General features: G+C 47.7%; 1 protein-coding gene across 1 annotated transcript in view; it reads right to left on the reverse strand.

Annotated features, from left to right (window-relative positions):
- Ndufa10 (NADH:ubiquinone oxidoreductase subunit A10) overlaps positions 1-13,670 on the reverse strand; it is a 31,988-nt gene extending 18,318 nt beyond the window's left edge. Inside the window, exons 1-8 of the mRNA XM_021198206.2 lie at positions 13,525-13,670; positions 10,938-11,106; positions 10,005-10,220; positions 7,536-7,622; positions 4,614-4,735; positions 3,297-3,376; positions 2,513-2,567; positions 621-706 (exon numbers count right to left, since the gene is read on the reverse strand). Coding sequence (XP_021053865.1) covers positions 621-706; positions 2,513-2,567; positions 3,297-3,376; positions 4,614-4,735; positions 7,536-7,622; positions 10,005-10,220; positions 10,938-11,106; positions 13,525-13,599 — 890 coding nt within the window. The 5' untranslated portion in view covers positions 13,600-13,670. The remainder of the gene's footprint in view (positions 1-620; positions 707-2,512; positions 2,568-3,296; positions 3,377-4,613; positions 4,736-7,535; positions 7,623-10,004; positions 10,221-10,937; positions 11,107-13,524) is intronic.
- Between the last annotated feature and the right edge of the window lie 1,566 nt (positions 13,671-15,236).

Here is a 15,236-nt window from a genome sequence, read left to right on the forward strand (position 1 = left end):
GGTCCAACAGAGGGCTGCAAGCTCGCTTATAGACACAGGGATAAACAGAAGAACGGGAAGCCTGTCCCCTCTGAAATTCAAAGTTCTTTCCCTGAGGTTATTTTGTTGCAGTAGTTTGTCCCTTGCCGTGAATGTGGCAGGAAGATACTCCGAGCAGCCTTAACTGGAGGGAAGGAAGTGAGTGGCAGGGGCTGAGTGACCAAGGTGTATCTGCCTTTGCATGAAAAGGCTGAGGAAGCAGGACTCGGCCCTGGGTCTGAAGCTTACCAGGAGTCAGACTTGGGAGTGGCCTTTCTAACTCAACAGTTCCAGGCCCTAGTTTGCTTGCAGCTCCCACTAAAATGCGCCTCTGCTGAGAGCACAAGTTTTATTTGATCTTCAAGTCTCTCAAACTAAAACCAAACCTGGCACAGAGTAGAAGCAAAATAATGATGAAATTAATAACAAAAACTACTACGTACGGTGAGTTGCTCAGAAGGAAAGGGGGCAAAGACTGCAGTCCTGGCTGGTGCAGTTGACAACTAATTGAAGCATTGGTCATTTAAAAACTGTCCACTTCTACAGCATGCAGCAGACCCCTGTAGTGTACACCCACCCCAGAAGTTTGCCCAGTGACTCACAGCATCCGCAGGTAGTGAAAGGTCCAATCGTCCTGTTTCAGCCAAGGCCCTTTGTTGTACTCAAGGTATTCAATGTCCTCTATCACCTAAAGCAATAGAAACAGACAACTCCAGCTTAGACTTGTGAACTCGGCAACACTGCACGTTTACAGATCTGGCAGATCATACAAACCAAGAAGACATACAAATCAAGAACAGAATGGTGGGACTTGAGTGGGCCCAGCATGACCCTGCCCCCTCAACATTCCGAAAGAGCAAGGGGACAGAAGCCACCCTGATGATGGGAAGAAAGGTGAGATGAGAGGAAAGCCAATTAAGGAGAGTACCCATATCTTCCTAAACAAGCTCCTTCTGCAAGGGAAGGCAGCCACACAGAGAAGCAGAGGAGTGAACACCAACATACTCCTGGAGAGCCCAGGCCTCTACTCCTGCCCTTCAGAGAGACAATCTTCTCACTCTCACTGCTGATCCACAACATGCCCAGCTCGGACCTCACTTAAAGGCTGGAGGTTCGTAATTCTAAGATATACTATCTAAACACCAATCAAAAGGTACAAAAATAAACTGAATGTGAACAACTTAGTGTTGGTCCAGGAAGGTAGTGAAACCAGCTTTCCAGTCCAAGCAGGTCAAGCCAGGAACTCAAAAGAATGCTTACAGGAAGCAGCAGAACCGCACTAAACACAGCTTCCTTCTGAGAGAATGCTGTTCCCTGGTAGAAGAACTCACCGGGTCCCCTTCCTCCTGCCCTCTGTACAGAGGGGCTGGGCATGCAGGTGGCTCACAGCCATCAGCTCTGCAAGGTCCTTCTGCAGGTCTGAGGAGCCTGAGCTGGCACTTGTATGCTCCTTAGTGTTAACTAACCCTTTCCTGGCCTTTACTTCTGTCTGAGACTGGGTTTTGCCATGCAGCCCTGGCTAGCCTGGAACTCACTATTAGACCAGGCTGCCTCACACTTAAAATAATCTTCCTGCCTCTGCTTCCCAAGTGCTGGCATTACAAACAAGCCTTTCTAGGCCAGGCCTGTCTGCTGGTAATTGAAGCTTTAGATACAATGAATATACAATGAAATACACAGCAGAACTCCAGGCTGGGGGTGGGGGCAGTATTAGTTTTTGTTGTTGTTAACAGGGTCTTATTATGCAGCCCAAGCTGGTCTTGACTTTACTATGTAGTTCAGGCTGGCCTCGAACTTGTTTCTGTTTTTTCACCAAATGTCTATCTATTTACCTTAATACCATTTAAGTAATTACTTTTCCCCTCTTACTTCACTTTTTGATTTTTATTATCTTGAAGAGTCTTTCTGTGCTGTTCCTGGAGTCTGGTGAACCAAAGCCAACTCACACTAACCGAATGGCCTGTTACTCTTGTACTGACGACCCAATCTCTCCCTTACTGTGCATACACTTTTGTACTTGGGAGAGCAGGTGTCCTGAATTACTCCTTTTCAGAATTTTCTTAGTTGTTACTCATTAAGTTCCCTGAAAACTCCATCAAGACTAACTGGGATTTCATAAAATGTACTTATTAACTGGAATTTCACACAATGCAGACTTAAGGAAAACAGTTCTCTTAAAATGACTAACTTTTCCTTTGAACTAAGGCAAGGTTCTGTCATGTTTTTTGATACAAGTCCCATTTGATTCTGCATCTTTGCATTTGATTCTGCGTCTCTGCATTTAGTTTTAAGCTCACACATACAAAGCTATTTTTTGAAGAGTCAAAAGCTTCACAGCTCAGGGTGGCTGACGAGCAGTGTGCGTTGGGTGGATTTTGCCATTTGATTATGACATGCCAGTGCTCTAAACTAGCAGGAATCAACCTCGTCAGGATGCCTGGGGACCCTGAGCATCAAGCTGAAGAGTGTCTGCCGCTGGCTGGCATAGCCCCACCTTGGTTGGGTCTTCAGCTTCCCAGGAACTGTACACCAACACCTCGCACATCTCACTGTAAGACAGAATGAAAGGCACAGGGTCAGCATTTCCAGGGAGCAGGTCTGTGCAAATGCCCAGTAGCCCAGCCACCAGAGCCCCTTGTTCTGACATAAGCATCCCCCACCATCTGGGACCTGAGTGTCCTGGAATTCATGCCACCACAGTGTGACTGTGGAAGGCAAAGATCACTCACTTCATTTTGTTTTTATTCATAGTTTTAAGTACCCTGAAGATTTTCAGTATCAAACAATCTGTTATACACAATATGCCAAGGACTGGAGAGCCACGTGGAGTGAGGAAAGCACACTTCTCTCATGCTTCAACATAACAGGAATAGAAGACAACCCAGCTGGTGGTGCTGGCCAAGGATGCCCACTCAAAGGACCCATGTGGCTGTGTATTCATGGATTTACTCTTCAGTCATGCTGAGTGGTTTTTCTAGATATCTACTCACTACCTGAATAGAATGCACAGGACCTTTAGTGCTAAGATTTGCCATGGACTTGAGAATAGATTTATTTTTAGAATCAAGAATTTTAAGGACATAACAGGAGAGGAAAAATTGAAAACAAAACCAAAAAAAACCAAAAAGCCTACCCAAACAAATGTACAAAACCTGAATTGAAAAGGCTCCCATTGGCTCTGCAGCTTGAGGCTGAGAGTGGAGAGAAAGCACTCTGGGCTGTGTGGCTCCAGCCTCTGCAAGGCAATGTCTTACATGGGAGCGCTAGGCTGGGCTTACCTCATTTGGGGGAGGAAGGTTTTCTTGTAGGCATTCTCAATGTCCTGGAGATAGGCAGAGGTGACCTTCATTTCATGTGGCTAAACAAAAGCAGAAAAAACATCCCGGGAGGTGTTCAGACTCATTTTTTAAAAAAAGTTGTATGTATGTATGTATGTATGTATGTAAAATGTGACCACAACTGGAGGTACTCCTTCTTCTAAAGAACTACCAACTTCAGGGGAAAGGCAGTGAGAATGATTGCTGACTACAGAGGAACCTGTGTCATGACCACCCCATCCCCCTTTTATAAAGCGACTGTTTTTGTGTTGGTGAGACTAAGACTTGACTTAGAAAACACATAGGTGACAGCTCAAACTTGGACTCACAAGTATTTGAAACATTTCAAATATGTTATCTAGCTTAACACAATTTCTTCCTACAGCTATGGAATATGACTTGGGTTTTCTCACTGACTGCTATGGCAGTTTTGCTGAAAGTTATTTTATGAAGGAGATTAAATGTTTGCAGTTCCCTCTGTAATTCCATGGCAAGTCCTGAATTATTCATCAACTTAGAGTGAGCTCTTACACAGCCCGAGGGACAAGCACAAACAAAATGGTTCACTTGTCCTTGTCAGGGCAGGGAAGAGCTGGTTCACCTGGAGGGTAAGCAAGATGTCTCAGTGGGTTAAGGTGCTCGCCACACAGCCTAGCCACCTGGGACCAATCTCTGGAACCCATGTGAAAGGGGAAGAGAGAATGTCACAAAGTGGTCCTCACACTTCTGTGTGCGTGCTGGGATACATGCACCTCTTGACAATTTACAATACATGGTAGTACATACAATAATAGTAATCAGTACACGTTTTAAAAAACACTTGATGCCTGCACTAGGAATGATGCCCCAGAGCCCCTGCGAGGACACAGCACTGAGGATGGCCACTCTAAGCTCACTGCCTCAACCCATGTCTCCACCACAGCATGCAAAGGCCATGTCTTCCCCACGACCAGCATCTATTCATCTCTCAGAGGTCAACTAAAGGGCAGCTGGATACGGAGCACATGGCTCTCTATAGAGTCAGGGCATGGGAAGGACATCCAAGTCACTTTCATTTCCAGGACAGAGGACATGAGACTCTGAGAAGAAAAAGGTCCAGGCAGAGTAGATGGGGTGCTCTCTGTCTCCCCACAAGAATGACTCGGGGACAGATGTGTGTTCATGGCTGGGATCTCCTGCACATGTGTGCTGACCTATAAAGGCCACTGGGAACTGGCACCTGTCACATGCTGATCATAAAAATATGTAGACACCTGGTTCTTATGGGTAATGACTTACATCTCCTTTCTTCTGGATCCTGCTCTGTATCTCTGGCACGGGCACATCAATATAGATGACTGCATGTGGTGGCAGGTACTCCGGAAGAGTGAGCCGCTTAATTTCATTATAGTGGTCGACACCTACAAGAGAGCCCATCACCATCAGAGTCCAAATGGCTCCAGGCTTCTCCTGGCACATGAGGATCTATACCAAGACTTAACCTAACCACTGCCCACAGGACAGACCCTGAGTGTGTCTACCTCACTTCCTGGGCAAGCTGGAGGCACACCTGCATTCTCCTCATATGTTTCTTGAGCTGGGATTCATAGTACACCCAGATATGTGTATCTGTTTCTTTACAATAAAGGGAGTTCTAAGTATTTCAGATTCAGCTGAAAAACGTAGGCTACACCTGGGTTCAGAATGTCTCAGAGACTTTGATGCAAGCATCTAGTGAATCAGATTTACACAGAAGTGAAGCAGAGCACAGAGACTGCCACAGTCATCTCACCTCGGCACCCAACAGACACCACAGTCCTGATGATCACTCTGTTATTAGAAAGAACAACAGCCCAGGGTCATCACGCACAACCTACCCACACTAGCCCCAATAGGGAGAATGCACTAGGTTCACAGTGGGATATCCACACTTGGGAACTTCTACACAGTGTTGAGAAACACTGTTTCCATGGTAAATCATTCAGAAGTGATATGTGGGGGCTTGCACTAAGCCCATGGAAAGACACTTCACTTCTGAACATTCCAGTGACCCTCGAGGTCACTGTGTTGAAGGCTATCTTGGACTGACTGCTCTGTGACCAAGACCACGGAGCAAGAAAAGTGTGATGGAAGCATGCCCATGGGCTAAGGCACCTGCCCCAACTGCCCTGACCACACCTACTCAAGGAGAAAGCTATGCGTTGCCCTGCTTGCTAGACTTGCAATGTACCAGCCCAGGCCCTCTTCTTGCTTCCTCTGTCCCATCTCCATTTGCCTACTTGTTTATATCCCATTCCTTAGGCCATTTTTCCCTTGGTGGATGCCAGACATTAACTAATGTGCTTTTCCCTATTCTGGTACTAACATGACTGACTACAGTCACTAACCCTATACAGGTGAAATCCAATGGTGGTATGGCCAACCCCTCCCTCCCTCCCTCCTTGTGCACACAAAACCATGGAGCTTTACCCCTTGGGGTTTCTGCCTCCTCAGAATTGTACCCAGGACCTGGCTGCCTCTCCATTGTCACTCATGGGCATTATCGAATCAAAGCAGGCCCACTGTCACTCCTGACATCTATTCCTCAGGCCTTAGCAGCAGGAATCTGTCTGTAGGTGTATCTTGAGCCCATCTCAGAGAATTTCACATCCAAGATTAGCAAAGAGAAGCCACCATGCAGCCTACTGATTCCACTTCATTCTAGAACGTGATCTTGCATTTCACTCCTGCTGTGCTTCTGCAAGAGTGACCACTGAATCCTTCTTGTCAACTTTAGCCTTGGGAGTAGATAGCTCCTGCTACCAGTGTCCTCCAACCTAGGCCACCTGTTCCCTTCCCACTTCCCCCCAACCGGCCTCCTTCCCTTGGACTTTTCCCTCACCACACATGTTCTCTCCAGACATTCCTGTGACCACCTAACTATCACCTTCTTCCTTCTCACCTACATGCTCAGTGGTCCCTCGGTCCTTCCAGAAGCTATCCGAACTTCCCGCCCTAATAAGGTGCCAGTCCTTGCTTGTCCATGCCCTGACTGCCACTCCAACACCACACTGGCCAGCCCCCAGCCTTTCTACAACAGCACTCGCCTAATACTGACGAATCAGCCGTCCTCACTCCCTCCTGTACTCGGTGGATAATCCCTGAAGACCAGTTACCACAGGAGCTGTCCCTGGTCATGACTCTGACCACCACCACATTAGGTGGATTGCAGGGTGCTTCTCCACAGCACTCTGGATCAGCTGAGGGGTGGATGCCAGGGATGCTGTTCGGCCACTCCTCATTTCTGCTGTCTTAAGGTCCCTTCCCTAGGACAGCAAAAGCCTTGCTTGGTGTGCCTGCACATCCAGCCAGAACTATGCTCACAGTGCCTCAGAAATCCCTGTTGACCAACCTCAACTGCTGCTTGGCATGTATAGGGCAGGCTTCCCCTCAGACTGAAGCAGCATGTTTCTGCTCACTCTTCCTGCTCCTCACACACAGGTGCACGACCTCTAGCCACCCAAAAGGAAACAGCAGGGCCAGAGCCAAAACCTCAGATTGCAATCATTCCTTTGTTTGCCTCAGTTTCCCTGATCAAGTACACGTGCACTGACCTCCAGATTTCAGTGCCCACTGCTGCAGCCATCAAGCACACAGGCAAGAACCTGACACAGGCCAAGCACAGCATGTGCAAACTCTTTACAGATACGCCAACCTCCTTGGGGTTCCCAGGCCAGCCTACTTCAACTAACAGCCTTTAATTCTTTCTCCTTTGTTATCTGCCAATGATGTAACCAACGCCAATGTTCCTAAAATAGAGTCATCAATTGGAGGGAAGCAAGGACGCTGGCAACTGTGCAGGGACAGAGGGGGAAGTAAAACAACCCAAGTCCATAAACCCATATGCTAGAAACTGGAGAGTTCAGCACAATTAGTTACACAGGCCACAGAAAACTAGTGAGGCCGTAGGACTGAACTGAGGGTCACGGGTCTCCTAGGGAATGGCTACGGGAGCTGTGGGATGCCTGAGTATTCCTGAGCACCAAGGATGCCACTTTGCTTACAGGGTAAGTAAAGGGACAAAAGATAGCTATTTAGGGTGAAGAAGACAATGGGGACTTGGTGAGCTCCCTCCTAACCTGGGGAAAACAGTATACCACAGCACTTATTTAATTCGAAATACTCCCCCCTCACCCTATCAGCAGAGGCACACGCACACCACGGGTATGTTAAACAACTTACACTGCTTTCGGATATAGCCCTGGTTGTACATTGCCTCCAGGAAGACAAAGTCACTGTAGATGGAGCGCTCCAAGACCACACCTTGTCCTGTCAAAAACACGTAAACAAAAAATATGAACCAAACAGATTAAAAAGTACTTCTCACTAGAAATTTCATTTTAGAAATAGAAAGCCAAGAACAACAAAATTGCAGTGACTTACGATTCCAGTTCTTACTATATACACTCAAAGACCACACTACCTACAAACAGGGTACACTTTAAACCACAGTGCTCTTTTGGACTGGGACAACTCTGTCTTCTCCATCACCTGTGACAGATCCTTGAGGATCACTGGGACCTCTCTGATCCTGGCCTCCTCCTCCAATCCACGCCCTACTTCTCACAGTCATCAGGGCCTCTAAAGCATCTGAATATAAAGAATTAATATACAAATGTTTCAAGTTCAGGATAATTTCATAACTCTTAGTTATCTCATGTGTCTGGAAATGGGACAAACTCATGGGCTTGTCACAAGAGGTGCCATTGCAGCATTTGGTACAATGCTAGACCATGGGGCCAATGCACCATTCCTTTTTCTCTTGAGACCATCTCCATCAGTAAAGAAAACTATTTGTTCTCTTTCAACAGCTGTTTCAGATTACGGTCTCAGAGCAATCATGGCCCAAACAACACCCTGGTTCGGAGCATTGTTCTGTTGACAGACAACTGCTTTACACTCCAATCAAATATGCTTTCTAGACCAGCGGTCAGGTAACAATCTCAGATCACTTCTTTCTCTAGGTCCAGTGTCTTGTACATCTTTTAGCATGCTCTGAGAGACACACAGCTCCCCGGGGATACTCCTGTCTTTGAGGTGGTCATGCTGAAGAAGCCAAAGGTGAGTGTTCCCATCGTACTCGGTGAGAAGGCAAACTGGAGGCTCACAGAAGATGCCATCTCGCAATTATATCATGATCCTTCCTTCTCAGCAGCAGGACACTTCCAAATTCAGTCTGATGAAGTTGTGCTAAAACCTCCTCTCTCCTTCAGAGAAAAGACTTCCAAGTTTAAAACTCTCAGCTGGCAACTTCTCGCCTTTATTACCAGCATCACCAGCTCCATGCAATATAACCACTCAAGATCTTTAAAAGTCCCTGCGATCCACCCTGCGAGGCCCAGGCAGAACTTTTCCCTCAGGAGAATTGGCCCCGAGGCACCACTTACCACAGAGAGAAAACTGGTTGTTCTGTAACTTCACCTAGGACCAGCTCTCCAGAGCAGCTCCCAAGAGGGAGACTCCAGACCACATAAGTTTCTAGCAATAACACTAAGACCAGAGCTTCCATCCATGGAAAGAAATAATCATTAATACAATTGGAAAATAAAAACCAGACACTTCTGTGGCAACTTCAGCATGACTTGGGGTCTGTGGACACGTGCCGTGTGCTCCAGAACCCAGAGTCCCAGTCAATGAGTCCCAAATGCGAGTTTGGGAAGCAGCTTTATCAGCTATCTTGAGGCCTTGTTTACATTCTTGTTCTCACAGCTCAGAATCACTGAGCCAACTTCCTGGGGGCAGCTGAACTTGTTTCTAAACCCACCATCAACCACAAGGAAACCACTGCTACAGGAAGTAGACACAGCCTTAAATATAAGCTACCCAGTCTTTCTCACACAATCTGTCCATCAATCATGGGCGGTCATACAAAGTAACACACAGCTTTACACGCCAGCTACCCCTTCTCCCACACAATTCACTCATCAACCACAGGGCAGCCACTGCTCTAAGGGGTAGAATAGCCTTAAATACCGACCACATCCTTTCTCCCTCCCCACAACATAGCACTGTGAATACAGTTCCTGGCACACAGCTTCGACTACAGGTTCAGCAGGATGTCTACTGTTCGTTCTCAGGGCATTCTGTGTTCAGGGCAGGAAGGGCTATACTCTGACCTTATCTACACACTCTGGTTCTATCATCAGCTCTCCTCTCACGTCCTAACTGCTTCCTGGTCCCTGATGCCAGTCTCCCACTCTATACATTGTCTGTTCAAACATTTACTTGGATAACATCTGGGGACACAGTTTCTTTTAACTGAATGGGCACCAGGACCCCCACCTCTGCCACCTTTTCAAGGTTTAACTTTTAAACTGACCACTGTCCCTCCAGAAAACCCAATGGCTGTCATCCATGTCTCTCTCCATGGGACATGCAGTCCATCCTCATAAATGTGACTTCACATTTTCCCAGTTACCTGTATGCTGTCCTCCAAACGCAGTGTCATACCATCAACAAGCTGCAGATCTCCCTGTCATGGGCAGCAACAATAAGGCTACACTATTTTGAGCCTGCATCAACAGGGATTTCGAGGACTTAGGATCTTACTGGATACACAGAACTTACCTAAAAGTACCTTTTCAGAAAACCTCTCCTCAGAAAGGAATCAAAGAGAATGCCCTCCACCCCTGACCAAGGACACAACCATACCTGTGCTCAGCAGGTGCTCCAGGGCATCTGAGTACTGAAGGAGGCGGTTGGCATACAGCCAGGACTGCAGGCGGTAGCTGTTGCCATCGTTGCTCTTGGGGTCATCATAAAATTTCTCTAAACTACAGCTGCCACTAAACTCTATGTCGAGGGGCCTTCCATCGCCTGTGGTGGTGCTTGAGTACTGTATCCCTGCTTCTGGGTAGTGCTTCATGCCTAAGGAGAGAAGACCTGGATGAAGCACGGGTAGACCACTCACTCCTACTGCAAGTGTGTGGTGGGACAGAAACCCAAAGACAACTTGAATGTTATTGCCATCAGAACCCAAGGAAAAGTCCCCTGTGTGCCCACACTTCATCACATACTCAAGAAGCACATTCTATGCTGTGGACTACAGCTAAAGAACATGCTTCTCCATTCTCTAAAACCAAGTAGATCAGCATACCCCTTCCAACCCTCACCCCACTGCTGCAGTCCAATATTCCCAAAGGCAAGCAGGCAGATGGCTGCATGATGGGCATGTCCCATCGCCCCAATGTAGTGACAGCTCCTCTGGCAGGGCAACTCAGACAAGGACTCTGTTGCACTCCCAGGTAAAGTCCAATTCCAACTGGTAACTGCCAGGGATGTTTTAATGTTCTCTTTGAAAGATTAACACCCTTCCTGATTTGATCTTTTTGAGACAGGGTCTCCCCATGAAGCTATGGTTGGCCTAGTACTCACTACATAGCCCAAGCTTGCCTTAATCTCATGGCGATCCTCTTGCTGTAGCCTTGCAAACACTAAGATTATAATCATATACTCAACAAGCAATTAAAAACTGTAAAAGACCTACCTTAGGCCTAAATCTACCTAGTCAATAGCCAAGCAAATTCTAGGTGGGATAAGCAGCCACATGCCTGACAGGCCAGGGCCACTCTGCCCGGTGCATACCTAGTTGCTCTGCGATCTCCCTTGCGAGCTTGCTTTTCCCAGAGCATATGTTCCCATCTACTGTTATCACTCGGCTGTACTCATGCAGCTTTTTGGTTGTCTTATCACCAAGAATGGAGGCCAAAAGCCCATACCTCAGCTTGCAGTGCACACTGGTATGAATTCTTCCCTGGAAAACACAACATCACATCACCGCTCTGGTTACTGCAGGCATTAGCAGCTATTGTATAAAACACTAAGAGGCGCCTCTTGTTTAATAACCTGACTCCCTTCTTCCTCAGTGTTAGCTCTCTGAGAACTGGCTGTTCACTTCCTTAGGTCTCAGAACAGAGCAGGAAACAAGGATGCTTGCTATGTTAATGGAAACTGGATGGATGGATGGACGGACGGACAGAAGGATGGATATGCACACATGGTAGCAGGGAGGGGGACCTGACAAAATAAAAGGACATCTCTGATCTAGGCTTCTGCCTTCCACCCGTTACCTAATTCCCTTACCTCCGAGTAAACACTTTAAGCACGAGAAAGCAAGAAGACTTAAGCTTAAGTAGACTTTCCATGCTCCAACCCGAGGATGATGCACGCAATGGTGGGAACTGCCCACGATCCACAGAGCTACATAAGCATTATTGTTCCCTTTCTTTAATTCTGTAGCCACCCGCAGAAGCTGAACGCCCAGGCTCCGTGGAGGAGCATCATCCCCCTCTCCTGCGGCACGGATGCAAAGGTCCTCCTCACGCCCCTCCTCCACAAGGCAAGGGACATCCTCATCAGCAGTCTCCCAGTCTACTCCTCAAACTGAGCAAAAATAATCCACTTTCCCCAAATAAAAATCACCAAGCTGGGGACAGTGGAGGATATAGAATTAAAAGGTAACTGAAAGGGCAGCGAATTTTAAAATAAGCAAACTGATCTTACAAAGATCACACAGGTAGCATGTAAGTGCCAAAGAGCGCCCCCCCCCCCCGGGACCAGGAGATGTGCTGTGTATGTGTGCTCACTGGATACTCATAAATGCAATGACTTCCAGCACTCATGTCGGCACCTACACAGCAGGATGCTCTGTACTGCTAAGGAGTGCACATGGGACAGTTGGTGGAAGACAGATGGTTATAAAACTACAGCCTCACTAACAACCCAGCAAACACATCACCCAGTGATAAGAAACATTCCCACAAGAAATGTGCACGCATGCATACTTAAATCAGCTTTTTCACAATCGCCTTATGGGGAAACTACCAAGATGGTCTTCAATAGGTAAGTGGATAAACGGCAGTATAACCAAACAATGGAATTAAAGGGAATGACTAAAGGCCATAAAGACACAGTGAGTCTTTTTTTTTTTTCCTTGCTGTTTTGGGGGGCTGGATTTGAGACAAGAGTCTCACTATGTAGCCCTGGCTGGTCTGGAACTCCCTGTATACCAAGCTGCCCTAGAATTCATAGATCTGCCTGTCTCATGCTGGGATTAAAAGTGTGCACCATAACATCTGGCTTAAGAATTATTGTCTAGATTATGTATGTGTATGTGTGTGTGTGTGTTAAAAGAGAAACAAGTACTCTTAAGAGCGGTGCAGCCCCACAAATGAATTCTAAGTATAACTGTAAAAGTCTATGTAAACAAAGAAAGCACTGGTAGTATGTGTGACTGATTACACGAGCCTAGAAAAGGCAAAATGACAAAAATCATCAAAAGCGCAGTGGCTGTCAGGAGTTGACAGGGTGGAGAATAAATGAATATTAAGGACAATAGATTTTTTTAGGGCTGTGAACTACTCTGTGTGTACTGTAAAGGCCAAAATATAATATTGCTCATTGTGCAAAACAGTAAAACTTCACACTGTGACTGAACTCCTGACATACAAATATGTGAAAGGACCTCACTGAAGGGGGTGGTGTGAAGATACAGGGGAAGGAGTGTAGTCTCTGAGGGTCAAGGTCACGAGTGCATTGTGAATATGCTGTGCTCTAGCGGCTGTGATCCTAATAGTGCTTAAGCTGACAGTGCTAATTCATAGTGGGGCTTAGGCTGACAGTGCCGATCCAGGCTCACATTCACACACACCTCGTCTCTCTCTAATTCACATTCATCTCTTTCACACACGGATCACTCCTGCTCAAAATAAAAATCCTCAGCACGATTGCCAACCCCTTTCCCATTTACCACCTATGTAGTTCTAGCTACTATAAAGCAAAGAAGTTATGATGCCGTCATAAGACGTGTCCTGTTTCCAGTCACGGTCCCCTAGGCACCTACAGTCAGTCACCCGCTATTCTGCATGCACCTTAGGAAGTCCTAACCCTCCCCAATCTACCCCAAATTTCTGTTGCTGCTCCACATCACGCCACCCCAGAGTCTACAAGGCGTTCGACAAAGCAGCTTCTGAACGGATGAGCGTGCTGGCCCAGGCTCCAGAGCTCCGGCATCTCGGCTCTCCGTGTGCAGCCCGGAAAGTGAGTCCCACTGCACCGGAGCTGTGAGTGGAGGCCTCGGGAGCTCGCGGCTCACGGGTCTGACACCGCCGGAGCTTCAGGGCTCGGAGCCGACAGGCCGAGATCCAAGCAAGGGGAGCCACCCGCCGCTCACCACGCGCTGGGCTCCGGCCGCGAGGCCGCGCGCGGGAGCCGACGCCGGGACGAGTCTCAGCAACCTCAAGGCCATGACTTCGCCGTCTGCGCCGGCTCAAGGACCAGAGGGACAGGAACGCGACGGGGTCCTAGCTTGTCCGTGGCGCGCTGCCATGACGTCACCGTCGAGTGTTCGCGGCGCCTGTCAAAAAAAGAAAATCTTCCGGAGTGGGACGGGGCGGGGCCAGAGAGAAGGGGCGGAGCTTAGGTCTTATCGACGCTCTGGGGCGTGGACTTAGGTTGTTTGGGCAAGGAGCGCGGTTAAATCCTAGACAAGTTACCCTACGAGTGTGTTGAAGGGCTAGAAGTCCTGGCTGGGCCTTGTGAATTGCGACGGAGGCTCCCAGCTTTGAGCTCGGGTTCTCGCAGATGCTTGAGTTGTGCGACAAAAGTGTGACACACACACACACACACACACCCGGGTATTCTGTGGGGTGAATCCGCTCTCTCCCCAGAGTCTGTGCTGCCTCCCTGCTCCACGCCCAAGCGTGGACCCACTTTCTGTCTGAGTTCTGTAGGGAGGATCCGCTCCCTGCCCTCCTGGTCGCTGAGGAGAGATCTGAGTTCTAGGGGCGTCACATTCTCCTTGCCTAGGTTTCTGAGAGAAGGACCTGTCACCAGCTTGAGCCCTGTGGGGGCGACCAACTCAGGACCTACCGGTTCTGAGCTTTTGTAGTGCTAAGAGCTGAGGTGACCTGGTACCACCATATAACCCCAGTGCAGAGCTCCCTTCCTCATTTCCACAGCTGCCGACTTTATAGTCACCTCCTAGAAAGCTTTTCACCTCCAAGAGCCTCTGAGGTGGAAGAATGTGCAGAAGCCAGGAAAGTGCTGATAGAGAGGAGATCCCCAAGACAATGAGGAGTTCTGGTCTGGGTGTGGACCACCTTCCATGTAGTTAACACAAAACCTCCTCCGCGTTTCTGGATTTCCAGAAAGTCCTTTGTCCTTATCAGTACATTGAGAACGGGAGGGGGAACCCTCTCCACATTTCTTTTGAATCCTGATCCCTATCTCATTTTCCTACTCCCCTCCAGTGCACTAGATGTTGAGCTCAGGCTCACCCTTAAGGAAAGACATTATCCTTCCTTCCAAGATAAGGTCTCTGTGTTTGGCAACTTCTACAGGTGGCATAATGAAGAAACGGTGCATGTAATTAGCTTTCAGGTCTTCATGGTGCTCCCTAAGCCGCAGTCAGTCCACCTGCCCCGAGTTTGCTGCAAGTTTTTGTTGTGAGTAAACTGTGAGGTTTTTAAAAATATAGACTATTGGGTGAGCTTTGAATCTCTGGATTAGCCCCACCTCCATTTGATTACATGCTATTCTTATAGTAATGAGTTCTACTTGAACTTTTAAAAAGAATACTTTACATGTTCATGAAGAATAATGGCCTGTGACTATTAATTAGGGACATGTTTGATCTCACCTTAATATCAAGATACTATAGGCTCCAACAAAGTGACCTGGGGAGCGTTTCCACCCTTTTATTTTCCCTGGATGCTTGTGACCAGTGGGTTTCTTGATAAGGATTGAGATTCTCCTGGAGCTGTTGGAGGAACTCTTCATCCATTCAGAGGGAGCAGAAGCCACTTGGGTGGCTGCTCTCATCCCCATCAAGACTTTTCTATAAAGTAGTTGGGTGAGGGAAGCTTTCCAAATGACAGCAGAGGT

The sequence above is a fragment of the Mus pahari genome, chromosome 5, assembly GCF_900095145.1.
Source record: "Mus pahari chromosome 5, PAHARI_EIJ_v1.1, whole genome shotgun sequence".
Classification (NCBI taxonomy): Eukaryota; Metazoa; Chordata; class Mammalia; order Rodentia; family Muridae; genus Mus; species Mus pahari.